The sequence below is a fragment of the Oryx dammah genome, unplaced genomic scaffold (genome assembly GCF_014754425.2).
Source record: "Oryx dammah isolate SB20612 unplaced genomic scaffold, SCBI_Odam_1.1 HiC_scaffold_13, whole genome shotgun sequence".
NCBI lineage: Eukaryota > Metazoa > Chordata > Mammalia > Artiodactyla > Bovidae > Oryx > Oryx dammah.
The window spans coordinates 25,526,574-25,543,194 of NW_024070197.1; the positions used below are offsets into that span (position 1 = coordinate 25,526,574).

Sequence of the window (16,621 nt, forward strand, 5' to 3'; positions counted from 1 at the left end):
AATTATACTTCAATTAAAAAAATTTTTTTAATATACCTCAATTTCAGAAGTAACAAAAAGCAAAATCAGTATTAGTAGAATCTATGAAATACAATGTTTTGATGTTCCAGATACATCATAATATGCAAATAGGCATTGTATAGTACAGCACCAAGAATAAGGCCATGCTTTAAAGCAGAGGTGGTATGCGTTAAAGCGGCAGCGTAAAGTAATAAGTATAAAACTCTAATTTGTAGAAGCTAACAAACACATGAAAAGTGCTTAAAAAAAGACAGTAGCTGGCACATAGAACTCATTTATTCCTCAAAGAAACCCTATGAAGTAGATATCATGATGACAGGCTCCCTTTGCAAATAAAGAAACTGAGGCATAAAGATTAAGTAACCTGCTTAATGTCATACAACTAGTATTGAAACCACTAACTCTACTGCTTCTAAAACATCTACATTTTTCTAACTCCTAAAAATGAAAGTAAAGACAGATGCAAAGGCAGCAATAACCACAAATAAAAGTCTTCAATTTCCAAAATTGTGTTATCTGAATGTCATACCTCACAAGTCACTGAAAAGATTCGATTAGCCTAATCTATCTCAGAGGTTGGTAAAATATGGCCCATGGGCCAAGAATGAACCCACACCTGTTTTTGCAAGTGTTTTACTGGAACAGAGCCATGCGCCTTTATGTATTATCACAGTAATGGCACTTTGACAGCATTTAGCCTAAAATACTTACTATCCCATTGTTTACAGATAAATCTTGCCCACTCCTCATTCTGAATTCTCCTTTTTCAAAATTTTTCATAATTCAACAATGGACATAAACACTCCTTAAACTAAGAACTGGTGTAAACAAAACTTCAATTTACAAAAACAGGCAGTCATTGCATCAATAGTTAGCTATATGTTAATGAAGGAGACAAAAACTTTAAATTCTGATCCAGTGACTAGAAGACAATACATGAAGTCTCTCATCTTGATTGAACTTGAATTCCATGTTAGAATTTGTGTTTCTTAGGTCTTCACGACTGTATTACCGAACTCCAATCTATCCTCACTACTCTTGAGCATTAATGAACCACCTTGTAGAATTCTACTCTCTTACTAACTACTTTTAGACTGTACTTCCTTTATCCTATAATACTAACTCTAAGAATATTTATGACTAAGCAAAAGTATTCATTAAAAATGACACGCTCCAATGGACCGTAACAGTTACATTACTGTTAGTTTGAGTTGAATCTGCAAATTTAATCTCTAGGCACTAAAATATACCCCTTACCAAACACATAAAAAAATAATCAGCAATTTTTAATTCAAGGATAAAGGCCAAGAAGACAATTATAGTACCTTTGGTACTGCAGCCTGGAAAACAAAGTCCGTCATGTCCAACTCTGTGCTGTTGGAGGCCTGTATCGTGATCACTGTGACACTGGGGTTGGTATTTGACCGTTCAAAGGTGAATTCAATCTTCAAGCCATTCTTACTGTACGCTGTGATGGAGGGGATGCCTGGGAGAGCACAGGAAGATCAGTCAAGTTGCAGTCAGCCTAAGGCTTGCCAAATCACTACCTCCTTTCTTCAACAACTACTTCTCATAGGTCTAATGATGATAACACCAGTAACGGTACCTGAAGCAATGTCATTGAAGAGAGGCTGTGATGAAAGCCCATCCAACAAGAAGGGGGGCTGGGATATCTGTGGGACTGAGGCAGGGGCAGGAACAGCAGCTGGAGCACCTAAATAGCACATCCCACAGTTAAGTCAATCTTAGCTGACAAATCCCACCAAGAGAACACATAAGAAAATTACCACGATCTCAAATTAAGGGAAGGAAGCCTTAAACAATCTGCAAAAAGCATGAACCATAAAGAATTAAAAATTTCAAATACTTTAAAATGAGTAACTTCTGTTCACTAAAAAATACCACCAAAAAATGGACCAAAGGCAGAAGAAAAGTGTATGCTACAAAATAACAAATGGATGAGTATCCAAAACTATAAATAGCTTCTACAAGTCAATAAAGATAACCCAATTTTAAAGTGGTAAGACAAATGTACAAGCAAAAAAGAAAGAGAAATGTACAAGCAATTCACAGAAGAAACATGAATGAAAAGGAAATATTATGAAAAGAGATGCTCAAGTTTACGAGTAATGAGGGAAATGGAATTTAAAACCACGATGAGGTGCTACTTCACATCCCCCCAGCATGGTGAATACTTCAGTGTCTGATAACACCAGATACTGGTTAAGACTATGGAGCAATGGGGAATTCTAATCTCTGCCACAGGGTTGTGAACTGGAGAACAATTTGGCAGTAGCACAGTTGAATACAGGCTTTCCCGGTGGATCAGCGGTAAAGAATCCTCCTGCAACACAGGGGATGTGGGTTGGATCCCTGGGTCAGGGAGATGCCCTGGAGAAGAAAATGACAATTCACTTCAGTCTTCTTGCCTGAGAAATACTATGAACAGAGGAGCCTAGCAGGGCTACAGTCCATGGGGTCGCCAAAGAGTGAGACACAGCTTGGCAACTAAACAACATCAGAGCTGAATACAAGTATACCCTTAAACTAAAGGTCCTCAACTGCAAAACTAACAAAATTTCAGGCTGGATAAGACTTTGCTGTGAGGGGCTGTCTTGTGCACTGTAGGATTCAGCACCACTGGCATCCTCTCAGTCTGACACCCAAAAGTATCTTCAGACGTTGCCAATCCCTGGTGGGCAAAATCTCCCCCAACTGAGATCCACTGCCTTTCTTAGGAACGCTTTAATTCTTGCATATTTACACAGGGAGACATATACAAAAGTGTGCAGGGCAAGACAACTTCTAACAATGAAATTCTAGAAATAATCAAAATGCTCACTATCAAAATAATGGGTAAATAAATTGTGGTACACTGACAAAATAAAATACTATTCATTGTCTGTTGTTTTTTAGTCATTAAGTCGTGTCCAACTCTTTGCAACCCCATGGACTGTAGCCCACCAGGCTGCTCTGTCCATGGGATTTCCCAGGCAAGAATACTGGAGTGTGTTGCCATTTCCTTCACCAGGGGATCCTCCCGACCCACGGATCGAACCTGTATCACCATATCTCCTGCACCGACAGACAGATTCTTTACTGCCAAGCTACCATGAAAGCCCAAAATACTATACACATACAGCAATAAAAATGTGAATCCATTAGAAATACACAACATAGATTATTCACAAATTCAATGTATAGCAAAAGAGCAAGGTATAAAAGTACACATTTGATTGGATACCAGTTCTAGAAAGCCAAAATAATACTACACACTGTAACATTCCAAAAATACACAGGAATGGTAAACACCAAAGCTAACACTATTTTAGGATAGATAGTAGTTACTGCTGGGATCAAGAGGGAATGAGAAAAGGAGGTAGTACACAGGGAATGTCAACAATCTTAGCAACATTTTATTTTACAAGCTAAGAAGATCAAGACAAGACTTATTTATTGAATTTTACATATATTAAATATTGCAGAGTATTATGTTAACACACACACATACATCCTGGGAAAGGTGGTGTGAAGTAGGGAAACAAAATCGTCAGTCTATCATTTTTATTTGATCCTTCCAAATAAGAACAAGTTATGGAGGGCAAATGATAGAACATGACCATGAACTGACAGAAATCAAGATTCTAAGAAGAAGCATAAGAAAATTCACCAAAGAAACAGAATGCATTTTACGCTTAAGTTGGTTTCAAACTACTTATGAAATTAGCTGAAATTACACCATTTTAAAAATCACAAAATGAAATAAAGGTTGAATTAGCTTTAAAAAAAAAATACCCAAGTACACTAGAAAAAAAAATCATATAGTAAGAATTAGCAAGTAAGGGAGAAATACATATGACTAAGCAAAGCACAAGGACCTAAAACAAACGAAGACACCACAGGATGTGCAGGCAGATTACCAACGAAGAATATAAACAATACTTAGATAGCTATCCTAGTTTCTATAAAACTAATGTAGTAATTTTCCCACAATTTCCATTTTCAAAACAATTTCAGAAACATCTTTCCATGGAAAATCATAGGCTACCCAAGACACAGAGGCAACATATGGGTCCCTGGTCCTTCAAATTGTAGCTTTTTTTCCTCCTATAATGGTACAGTAGGTAGTTCTGAAAAACAACAGAAACTCAGAGCTCAAGTTTTTCTAAAAGCACATACTACATTTATTTTCTAATTTATACTGATTTAAATGATGGTGCATGAGGATTTGACTGTAATGATGGCTTAAATAATCTAGAATTCAAAACTTTACTTAAAATTGTAAAGAAAATGGGGAATTGCATTTAAAACACATTATGTTATACAGAGTGAAGTAAGTCAGAAAAACAAATATCCTACATTAACGCATATATATGGAATTTAGAAAAATGGTACTGATGAACCCACTTGCGGGGAAGGAATGGAGATGAAGATGTAGAGAATGGACTTGGGCACACAGTATGGGAAGGAGAGGGTGGGACAGATGAAGAAAGTAGCCTCAACATATGCGCATTATCACGTGTAAAATACATGGCTGGTGGGAAGCTGCTATGTAACACAAGGAGCCCAGCTTTGTGCTCTGTGATGACCTAGAGCAGTGGGATAGGGTGAGGGGAGGGAAGCACAAGAGGAAGGGGATGTATGTATAATTATGGCTGATGCATGTTGTTGCATGGCAGAAACCAATACAACACTATAAAGCAATGTTCCTCTAATTAAAAAATAAATTTAAAAAGTAAAATACATTATGAATAAGGAAAAAAAGCTAGACTTCATTATTTTGCTTTTTCTTGTTAACACTAGAAAAAAGAGAGTCAGAACAAAAACAAAACATTAAGGCTCCAGAATAAATGAGTTAAAGGAGACAAGAGGAATGTGCAAAAAGGAAATTCACGTATAATAAAAATATGGACAAATATAAAACATTCCCTAGATTGAAAAAATAAAAATAAGACGAGAGGGTCAATCACTGTTAGGGCTTTTTTATTTATGACTAACAGTGAAATTCATAGACATTGAGGAAAAGGTAAGTAACATTTACCAAGTGCCTACTATGTGTCATGCATGCACTAAGTCACTATTCCTCACAAATACCCTATGATGATAAGAATCATTTTTATTTTAAACAGATTCAGAAAGAGTAAGCCTAACTTAACTGAGCCTAAGAATGTAAACCCAAAATAAATTTGGGCAAATTTATGTAATAACAATATTTACTGAGGCACCAGTTAAGAAAACTCTGGAAACAAGCAAAATGCCCAATAGTAAGGAATTGAATAAATAATGGTTAAACTTAGCAAATATTAGACAACCATTCAAAATTATAATTGTGAAGATTAGACACTAACATGGAAATGCTAATATGTTAATAAGTAAAGCATATCATCTATATACTGTGTTCTGGTTTTTCGTTTGACCTTGCCACACAGCCTGTGAGATCCTAGTTCCCTGACCAGGGACTGAACCTGGACACACGGCAGTGAAAGCACAAGAGTCCTAACCACTGGACTGCCAGGAAGGTCCCCATACACTATGTTTCAAATGGGGTTGTTCCTGTTTTTCCATATATTCAGGACAGCTTTGGCATCCTGGGATTTGAAACTGACTGTGAATGGCCCTAAGCAATGACAAGCAATATTTTGAAATTTTTTTAAGACATAAATACAAACCATAAGTTCTGGGAGGAAGTTATGTTAGGAAAAAACCTTTAAGTCTGTGATAGCCTAGATAAGCATCCAACATCCTTAACCTAGGGCGGTTTTCCACTCAAGATCATGTATGCTGTAACTTTCCATTTCACTTTTGGAGAAGTCACTTAAGATAGAAATTATATGCTACAGTGATATTCTCTTGACCTCTTGTGTTTACAGTATCTCTAAACACACTAATTATAAATTTCTACTACATGTCAATAAAGATAAGATATCCCCAAATGAAAAGTTATGTTTGAATATTATAATCCTGGATAATTTTATCCTTCCATTGCTTTAACACGAAGGAGAAAGAAAGAGGGAGAAGGAAAGAGGAAAACAGGTTAACATTTTCCACTCTCCACAAAAGGCCACAGCTCTTGGAAACTAACCATGAGTAGAAAGAAACCTAGAAAAAGTAATGTATTTCTTGGGATGTGCTTCTTTTCTAGCCTGAGACTGTTCTTTCTGTCTTAAAACACTGTGAGTAATTTACTCTCCAAAAATTAAAAATCAGACTTTGAGGAATCTCTGTGAATTACCTCTAGAGTATTAGTATGGCAACATAGGCCAGAAGTTGTGAAGATTCTTGTTTTTTTTTTTTCACTTACCCTCTCCATTCTTCAACTGTCTCATGTGCTAGACAGAAAGTCTACATTCAATGTAGTTTTTCCCTAAGGCCCTTATCCCTGGCCAAGCATGAAATTAACTCTAGTCTGGCCTCACCTGTAAGGTTGATGTCTCCCAGCAAATCAAGAAGCTCTCCACCAGCAGAAGCTGGTTTGCTTGTAGGTGCAGTTGGAATAACAGGTGTTATGTCATTTCCTCCCAACAAATCCAATAAATCATTGGCCTAAACAAGAAAATAATATCTTATTCATTGTCACTGTCTAATCTGTTATCTAACACAAAGCCCCTTCAATACTTAAAAACAGGGAACAGAATTATCAATCAACCCAGGAACACTGAAAGGAATCACCTAAGAGATAGGGTCGAAGGAACCAGAAGATCATGAGGATAAGCAAGGGAAAAAGCTACCTGGCTGGTGGGCTGTGGCCCCGAGGGCGGCGGCTTTGTCTCTAGAGGAGTTGGGTCTGTCTCTCCGTTTGTCTGTACAATCTCAGCAGGGCCATTTGTAGTCACTTTCTCCATGACAGGCATTCTCTCAAGCAGGGCAGACCTGGAAGAATCTGAAGTGGTTAAATTCTAGGCAGTTAACCTAGATTCCCTACCCAAAACAATCACTGTTAACTATACTCCAGCCAAATGTGGAGAGACCTCTCCGCTCCCCACATCCCAACACATATACTAAAATAGAAGCTGGATTACAAGAATACGTGACCTACATTCCTGACTGGATTAAGGGCAGGCAGGAAACCTTGAATGGACAAACTGTCCATCTAAATCCCAAGAGCCTGAGAATTATAAGTGACAGAGAAATTGGAATGAAAGAAAGATAAACAAGTACATATTAGCAGTTCACAATGGTAATAGTAATGATATCTCAATGAGATTCTCCTGAGATAAAACAACTCTCACTTCTTCACCAAATAAAATGGAAATGAAGAAAACTTTCCTTACCAAGAGAAAGGGGAAAAGGGGACTAAAAGAACACGGTTCACTTATTTCTTTAGAGGCTAGGCAGAACAGAAGACGAACAAAACACAAGTAGCCAAGCCGTGAGAACTGAATGGGGTTGTGACGTCCCGCCAATAAAGCATGAAGGGTGAAACTCCTTTACGGGTTATCATGAGAAGGTGTTTGGGATGCTAACAGGCACATGCATTGTTCAGTTTCTTTCACTTACCTCATGTGGTCGTATTTCTTAAAAAGTGCATTATATTCTACTGCCCTCTGCTGGAGTTCCACATCAATGCTGCTTCCATAGATGGAAACCACTTTCTTAATTCGGCTTTGGGATAAAATGACAAACAAATTCAAACATCCAAAAGAAAATTCATAAACAAGCAGAAAGAACAGTGTTTAAAACAGAGGTTTCTGGTTAAAATTTTGAAATGTTCATCTTAATATCTCATACCCTAAAATTTGATAAACAAAAAGTACCAATTATTAATTTGATACAAAATAACAAATTTATAGTATTCATTCGCTTCTTTAATAACTTTACAGTAGTAAGCTTTTATCAACAAAAGGGTCATAGCATCAGACTTTTATAAGCAAAGTGTCACTGCCTAATACCAAATTCTTATACTTCACAATTTAAACAGTAAAAAATATCATTCTTCATGAGGCTTTACATTAAAAACAAAAGCAAAACATCTGAGAGAACTAAGTTTGTATTAAATATGCTTGGCTGGGAAACTGATCCAAGAATTGAGTTCTATTCAAAACAGTGTTTTTTTTTTTTTTAAAAAGCAAAATTTAAAGATTCAAACACCAAAATGATTTTCTTCCAATTCAGATATCTCAAATTATAATAAACCAGAAACTTTACATGGGAAAATAACTTCAGTACTTTAAAAAAAACAATCAGACATCAGATACCTGATTTTAAAAACATTAGTTTTTACCTTCAAATTAAGCAGTGGTGGGATGAAGGGATGACAGGGAGCAAAGTATAGATATAATAAGGATTAACCATGAAGGGATGACTGTTACTGAGGAGTAAAAGGTATAGGCAGTTGATTTTACTATTCTACTTTTGCCTTTGCTTGAAGTTTCCCAAAATAAAAGTTTTTAAAAATTATAAAACGCATTTACCCTTTTTCTCCATACTCACTTTACAGTACAGGTGAATCGAGTAGAAAGCTTCATAATGGCAGTGAGGGCATAACCTCGTGTCACAGAGGTGGACATATTAGATATTAGGACACTTTCTAAAATATCCAACACTTCATCCTCTGTTACCTGGGGAGAAAAAAATGGAAACATGACACTCTCACTTCTCCTCAGCCAGAAGGTAAGAGAAACAATGTAAGTCACTATGATGGGGTGGGGAGAGGGACCTAAAGGTGAGTTTCAAATCTCAGAATGGCCCAGTAGGTTCCAACTAAAATCTGAGTAAGTTTTCCAATGAATCTATGATTCTGCCATTGCTTCTTTAAAAGGTTTTCAAGGAATCAACTTCAAAGCATTAAACACTACTCTTAAAACAAAAACACTGTCTTCCCTTTTCTTAACCAAGAGTGACAAAGGGTACCTGAATAGGCTCTTCCTCTTCACATTGGCCAGATACAAGAAGATCTCCATATTCACCTATACACCACGCAGCCACTTGCACCAAAGGTTGCTGTCAAAAGAGAGTCACAGTTTGAAAAAGATATTTATCCTTTAAAGGACTGATACAAATCATATAGGTCATCCAACCATAAAGGTCACAAATGAGGCGCCTCTAGAGTGACAGTAATAAAACATATCAGAAAAATAATGGCAATTTCCCCCCTAAAGTATAAGTACTTACCTGAGAATAGTCACCAAGAATTGCTTTGTACAAGCGCTGGACAGTATAGGCATGCATCTCCACGCTATTGGTTATTAACTGGATCAAGTTGGGAACTGCATCATCACGAACATAGCTTCCTGCCTAAAAGGAAATGCAGACAGTTACCCCAAGAAACACACGGTGCTGTTGTTGCTCAGAGGAGACGACTACAAAACACCCTCCAAGATAAAGTTGTTTCCAATTCTCATGTTCAGAAGCAGCTCAAATTTCAAAGACTTATTTAAATGAATATTCTAAGCTCTAAGGTTTTATAAAAAGATAAAATCTTCTTTGTCCAAAGTAAAATTAAAATATAAAGGCTTAGAATTTCAAGAAAGGCCCTTTCTACTCAAAATAGAATGTTTACTAATGCAAAAATGTAAGAAATACATTCACTGGGAACTTAATTACAACAACCTCTTCCTCCCCACAACTCCTCAACACAGGTGTTAAAAGCATACAAGTGAGGCAGTCCTAAGATGGCAGAGGAATAGGACGGGGAGACCACTTTCTCTCCCATAAATTCATCGAAAGAACATTTGAACACCAAGCAAACTCTACAAAACAACTTCAGAATGTTGGCAGAGGACATCAGGCACCCAGAAAGACAGCCCATTGTCTTCGAAAGGAGGTAGGACAAAATATAAAAGATAAAAAGAGAGACAAAAGAGGTAGGGACGGAGATCTATCCCAGGAAGAGAGTCTTAAAAAAGAGACAGGTTTCCAAACACCAGGAAATACTCTCTCTGGCGGGTCTGTGGTGGGCCTTGGAATCTCAGAGGGCAAAATAACTGGGAGGAAAAATAAATACATAATTAAAACCTACAGATTCTGTGCCTAACAGCAACTCCCAGCAGAGCAGCAGCCCAGATGCTCACATCCCCCACTAGCAAGCGTTGGGGGGGGGGGGGGGTGGCAGGGCAGGGAGGGAAGGGGCTGGGAGGAGCAGGCTGTATTGCTTAGGGTAAGGACCAGGCCTGAATGCCCTGAGGGCAATCTGAGGGAACTAGCTTGAGAAAGCAACCCAGACTGTGGGATAGAAAATCCCTAACCTAAGACACCGCCAGGCCCACTCACAGAACAAAGGACTGAGCAGAGCTAGCAGGCTGAAGACCGGCCCATCCCCCACAGGAGACAGGCCGGCGAGGGAAGCCAGAGCTAGAAGGGAGCAAGCACGGCCCCAGAGAGGCATCCTATACCAAACTGCAAGCAGACTTCCTTGCTAACCAAGACTTCTTGGCATTCTGGACGGTCGACATCCACCAGGAGGGTCACAGCCAGAGATCAGCTCCCCAGAAGAGACACACGGCACACCTGAGAAGGCGCGCCCATTGTACACCCCGAAAACCAAGCAGCTGGAACAGGAGAGGCGATAAGTCACAGCCTTCAACTGGGGGCGACATGCTCGCCAAGCACCTGGTCACCTGAGCTGCTTGGACCTGGGACGGGCACAAAACACAGGCCCAACCAAGTCTGCGTCTTTGAGGAGTGCCCGAAAACCTGAACCTGAGTGACTTAGACCTGGGGAGTGCATACAACCCAGGGCCAGCATCAGACAGTTCCCAGCAGAGCAACCTAGAGCCTGAACAGGGTAGACTGGGAAAGCAACAGGCCGTGAGCAGGGACAAACCCAGTGTGGCTGAATTACTGTGAGCACACGCCAGTGATATCTGTTTGCAGTGTTCCTCCCTCCCCACAACACGACTGAACAAGTGAGACTAAAAAAAGTGACCACCACTGTCCTCCATGTGTCGGGGTGGAAATTAGACACTGAAGAGACCAGCAAACAGAAGAAGCTAAAATAAACAGAGGGAACCGCTTTGGAACTGACAGGTGCAATAGATTAAAACCCTATAGTTAGCACCGACTACATAGGAAGGGGCCTATAGACCTTGAGAAGTACAAGCTGGAACAAGGAACTATCTGAAAATGAACTGACCCTACACTGTCCGCAACAGCTCCAGAGAAAGTCCTAGATATATTTTTACTTTTATCATTTTTTAAATTAAAACAAAAATTTTTTTCATGTCTAAGTCCCCTATAACTCCTTTAATTTTAATTTTTATAACCTACTATTACCTTGCAAAAAAAGACCCTATTTTTAAAGCAAAATTCATATATATATATATATATATATATAATTTTTGTGACTTTTTTTTTAATATCGTATTTTTGAGAATCTAACCTCTACTCTTGGACTGCAAGGAGATCCAAGCAGTCCATTCTGAAGGAGATCAACCCTAGGATTTCTTTGGAAGGAATGATGCTGAAGCTGAAACTCCAGTATTTTGGCCACCTCATGCAAAGAGTTGACTCACTGGAAAAGACTCTGATGCTGGGAGGGATTGGGGGCAGGAGGAAAAAGGGACGTCCGAGGATGAGATGGCTGGGTGGCATCACGGACTCGATGGACATGAGTCTGAGTGAACTCCGGGAGATGGTGATGAACAGGGAGGCCTGGCGTGCTGCCATTCATGGGGTCGCAAAGAGTCGGACACGACTGAGTGACTGAACTGAAATGAACCTCTACTCTATATTTTTAATCTTTGTTTTTTGGTATTTGTTATCAACTTTGTACCTTTAAGAACCCAATCTTCAGTATCAACTTTTACTTGGGAGTGAGATTACTGGCTTGACTGCTCTCTCCCCCTTTGGACTCTCCTTTATCTCCACCAAGTCGCCCCTATCTCCCCCGTCCTCCTTTTCTTCTCCACCCAACTTTGTGAATCTCTTTGTTTGTTCGGGACTGTGATGAACACTGAGGGAACTGATTACTGGCTGGATCTGTCTCTCTCCTTTTTATTTCCCCCTTTATCCTCCTGGCCACCTCTGTCTCCTTCCTGCCTCTTCTCTTCTCTGTGTAACTCTGTGAACATCTCTGAGCAGTCCAGACTGTGGAGAGCACATAGGAAGTGATTACTGGCTAGATGGCTCTCGCCCCTTTTGATTCCCCCTCTTATCCTCCTGATCACCTCTAGCTCCCTCCTTCCTCTTTTCTTCTCCATGTAACTGTGTACCTCTCTGGGTGTCCCTCACTGTGGAGAAACCTTTCATCTTTAACCTAGATGTTTCATCATTGGTGCTGTATAGATGGAGAAGTCTTGAGGCTACTGTAAAAATAAGGCTAAAAACCAGAGGCAGGAGGCTTAAGTCCAAATCCTGAGAACACCTGAGAACTCCTGAATCCAGGGAACATCCTATCCAGCTCATCCTATCAATGAGTTCGATAGAAGCTCATCAAACACCTCCATACCTACACTGCATCACCCAAGCACCACCCAAGGGCCAAGAAGTTCCAGAGCAAGACATACCATGTAAATTCTCCAGCAACACAGGAACATAGCCCTGAGCTTCAATATACAGCCTGCCCAAAGTCACACCAAACCCACTGACATCTCGAAACTCATTACTGGACACTTCACTGCACTCCAGAGAGAAGAAATCCAGCTCCACTCGCCAGAACACAGACACAAGCTTCCCTAACCAGGAAACCTTGACAAGCCACCCATCCAACCCCACCCATAGTGAGGAACCTCCACAATAAAGAGGAACCACAAACTGCCAGAATACAGAAAGGCTACCCCAAACACAGCAATATAAACAAGATGAACTGGCAGAGAAATACCCAGCAGGTAAAGGAATAGGATAAATGTCCACCAAACCAAACCAAAGAGGAAGAGATAGGGAATCTACCTGATAAAGAATTCCGAATAATGATAGTGAAAATGATCCAAAACCGTGAAAATGATCCAAAACCTTGAAAATAAATTGGAGTTACAGATAAATAGCCTGGAGACAAGGATAAAGAAGATGCAAGAAAGGTTTAACAAGGACCTAGAAGAAATAAAAAAGAGTCAATATATAATGAATAATGCAATAAATGAGATGAAAAACACTCTGGAGGGAACCAACAGTAGAATAACAGAAGCAGAAGATAGGATAAGTGAGGTAGAAGATAGAATGGTAGAAATAAATGAAACAGAGAAGAAAAAAGAAAAACGAATTAAAAGAAATGAGGACAACCTCAGAGACTTCTGGGACAATGTTAAACGCCCCAACATTCAAATCATAGGAGTCCCAGAAGAAGACAAAAAGAAAGACCATGAGAAAATACTCGAGGAGATAACAGTTGAAAACTTCCCTAAAATGGGGAAGGAAATAATCACCCAAGTCCAAAAAACCCAGAGAGTCCCAAACAGGATAAACCCAAGGCAAAACACCCCATGACACATATTAATCAAATTAACAAAGATCAAACACAAAGAACAAATATTAAAAGCAGCAAGGGAAAAACGACAAATAACACACAAGGGGATTCCCACAAGGATAACAGCTAATCTTTCAATAGAAACTCTTCAGGCCAGGAGGGAATGGCAGGAGATACTTAAAGTGATGAAAGAAAATAACCTACAGCCCAGATTACTGTACCCAGCAAGGATCTCATTCAAATATGAAGGAGAAATCAAAAGCTTTACAGACAAGCAAAAGCTGAGAGAATTCAGCACCACCAAACCAGTTCTCCAACAAATGCTAAAGGATCTTCTCTAGACAGGAAACACAGAAAAGGTGTATAAACTCAACCCAAAACAATAAAGTGAATGGCAACAGGATCATACTTATCAATAATTACCTTAAATGTAAATGGGTTGAATGCCCCAACCAAAAGACAAAAGATTGGCTGAATGGATACAAAAACAAGACCCCTATATATGTTGTCTACAAGAGACCCACCGTGAAACAAGGGACACATACAGACTGAAAGTGAAGGGCTGGGACACATACAGACTGAAAGTGAAGGGCTGGAAAAAGATATTCCATGCAAATAGAGACCAAAAGAAAGCAGGACTAGTAATACTCATATCAGATAAAATAGACTTTAAAACAAAGGCTGTGAAAAGAGACAAAGATGGACACTACATAATGATCAAAGGATCAATCCAAGAAGAAGATATAACAATTATAAATATATATGCTCCCATTGCTTCTTGGCCTTTTGGCTGAGATCGCAGACGGTAAAGTGTCTGTCTATGATGTGGGAGACTCAGGTTCGATCCCTGGGTCGGGAAGATTCCTTGGAGAAGGAAATGGCAATCCGCTCCAGTACTATTGCCTGGAAAATCCCATGAACAGAGGAGCCTACAGAGGAGCCTACAGAGGAGGCTACAGTCCATGGGGTCGCAAAGAGTCGGACACGACTGAGCGACTTCACATTCACGTTCAACATAGGAGCACCAGGATATGTAAGACAAATGTTAACAAGTATGAATGGGGAAATTAACAATAACACAATAATAGTGGGAGACTTTAATACCCATTCACACCTATGATAGATCAACTAAACAGAAAATTAACAAGGAAACACAAACTTTAAATGATACAATACACCATTTTTACGGTTAGACCTAATTGATATCTATAGGACATTTCACCCCCAGACAATGAATTTTACCTTTTTCTGAAGTGCACACGGAACCTTCTCTAGGATAGATCACATCCTGGGCCATAAATCTAGCATTGGTAAATTCAAAAAACTGAAATCATTCCAAGCATCTTTTCTGACCACAATGCAGTAAGATTAGATCTCAATTACAGGAGAAAAACTATTAAAAATTCTAACATATGGAGGCTGAACAACACGCTGCTGAGTAACCAACAAATCACGAAGAAATTAAAAAAAAAAATGCATAGAAACCAATGAAAATGAAAACACAACAACCCAAAACCTACGGGACACTGTAAAAGCAGCGCTAAAGGGAAGGTTCATAGAAATACAGACTTACTTCAAGAAACAAGAAAAAAATCAAATAACCTAACTTTACACCTAAAGCAACTAGAAAAGGAAGAAATGAAGAAACCCAGGGTTAGTAGTAGGAAAGAAATCTTAAAAATTAGGGCAGGAATAAATGCAAAAGAAACAAAAGAGACCATAGCAAAAACCAACAAAGCCAAAAGCCGGTTCTTTGAGAAGATAAATAAAATTGACAAACCATTAGCCAGACTCATCAAGAAACAAAGGGAGAATAATCAAGTCAATAAAATTAGAAATGAAAATGGAGAGATCACAACAGACAACACAGAAATACAAAGGATCATAAGAGACTACTATCAGCAACTATATGCCAATAAAATGGACAACTTGGAAGAAATGGACAAATTCTTAGAAAAGTACAACTTTCCAAAACTGAACCAGGAAGAAATAGAAAATCTTAACAGACTCATCACAACCACAGAAATTGAAACTGTAATCAGAAATCTCCCAACAAACAAAAAGCCTAGGACCAGATGGCTTCACAGCTGAATTCTACCAAAAATTTAAAGAAGAGCTAACACCTATCCTACTCAAACTCTTCCAGAGAATTGCAGAGGAAGGTAAACTTCCAAACTCATTCTATGAGGCCACCATCACCCTAATACCAAAACCAAACAAAGATGCCACAAAAAAAGAAAACTACAGGCCAATATCACTGATGAACATAAATGCAAAACTCCTTAACAAAACTCTAGCAACCAGAATCCAACAACATATTAAAAAAATCATACATCATGACCAAGTGGGCTTTATCCAAGGGATGCAAGGATTCTTCAATATCTGCAAATCAATCAATGTAACACACCACATTAACAAATTGAAAAATGAAAGCCATATGATTATCTCAACAGATGCAGAGAAAGCCTTTGACAAAATTCAACATCCATTTATGATAAAAAAAAAAAAACCCTCCAGAAAGCAGGAATAGAAGGAACATACCTCAACTTAATAAAAGCTACATATGACAAACCCGCAGCAAACACTACCCTCAACAGTGAAAACAAAGCATTTCCCCTAAAGTCAGGAACAAGATAAGGGTGCCCACTTTCACCACTACTGTTCAACATAGTTTTGGACGTTTTGGCCACAGCAATCAGAGCAGAAAAAGAAATAGAAGGAATCCAGATTGGAAAAGAAGAAGTAAAACTCTCACTGTTTGCAGATGACATGATCCTCTACATAGAAAACCCTAAAGACTGCACCAGAAAATTACTAGAGCTAATCAATGAACATAGTAAAGATGCAGAATATAAAATCAACACACAGAAATCCTTTGCATTCCGATACACTGAGAAAACAGAAAAAGAAATTAAGGAAACAATTCCATTCACCATTGCAATGAAAAGAATAAAATACTTACGAATGTATCTATCTAAAGAAACAAAAGATCTATATAAAGAAAACTATAAAACACTGGTGAAAGAAATCAAAGAGGACACTAATAGATGGAGAAATATACCACGTTCATGGATTGGAAGAATCAATATAGTGAACATGAGTATACTACCCAAAGCAATCTATAGATTCAATGCAATCCCTATCAAGCTACCAACGGTATTTTTCACAGAGCTAGAACAAATAATTTCACAATTTGTATGGAAATACAAAAAGCCTCAAATAGCCAAAGCAATCTTGAGAAAGAAGAATGGAACTGGAGGA

General features: G+C 38.7%; 1 protein-coding gene across 4 annotated transcripts in view; it reads right to left on the reverse strand.

Annotated features, from left to right (window-relative positions):
• The window catches only part of AP1G1 (adaptor related protein complex 1 subunit gamma 1), an 81,858-nt gene that overhangs the window by 7,184 nt on the left and 58,053 nt on the right, over positions 1–16,621 (reverse strand). For all 4 annotated transcript variants that reach the window (XM_040253175.1, XM_040253176.1, XM_040253174.1 and 1 more), the window contains 8 exons: positions 9,133–9,255; positions 8,872–8,961; positions 8,452–8,579; positions 7,519–7,623; positions 6,750–6,891; positions 6,438–6,564; positions 1,628–1,735; positions 1,347–1,507 (listed from right to left, as the gene is read on the reverse strand). In XM_040253175.1, the coding sequence (XP_040109109.1) occupies positions 1,347–1,507; positions 1,628–1,735; positions 6,438–6,564; positions 6,750–6,891; positions 7,519–7,623; positions 8,452–8,579; positions 8,872–8,961; positions 9,133–9,255 (984 nt within the window). The remainder of the gene's footprint in view (positions 1–1,346; positions 1,508–1,627; positions 1,736–6,437; positions 6,565–6,749; positions 6,892–7,518; positions 7,624–8,451; positions 8,580–8,871; positions 8,962–9,132; positions 9,256–16,621) is intronic.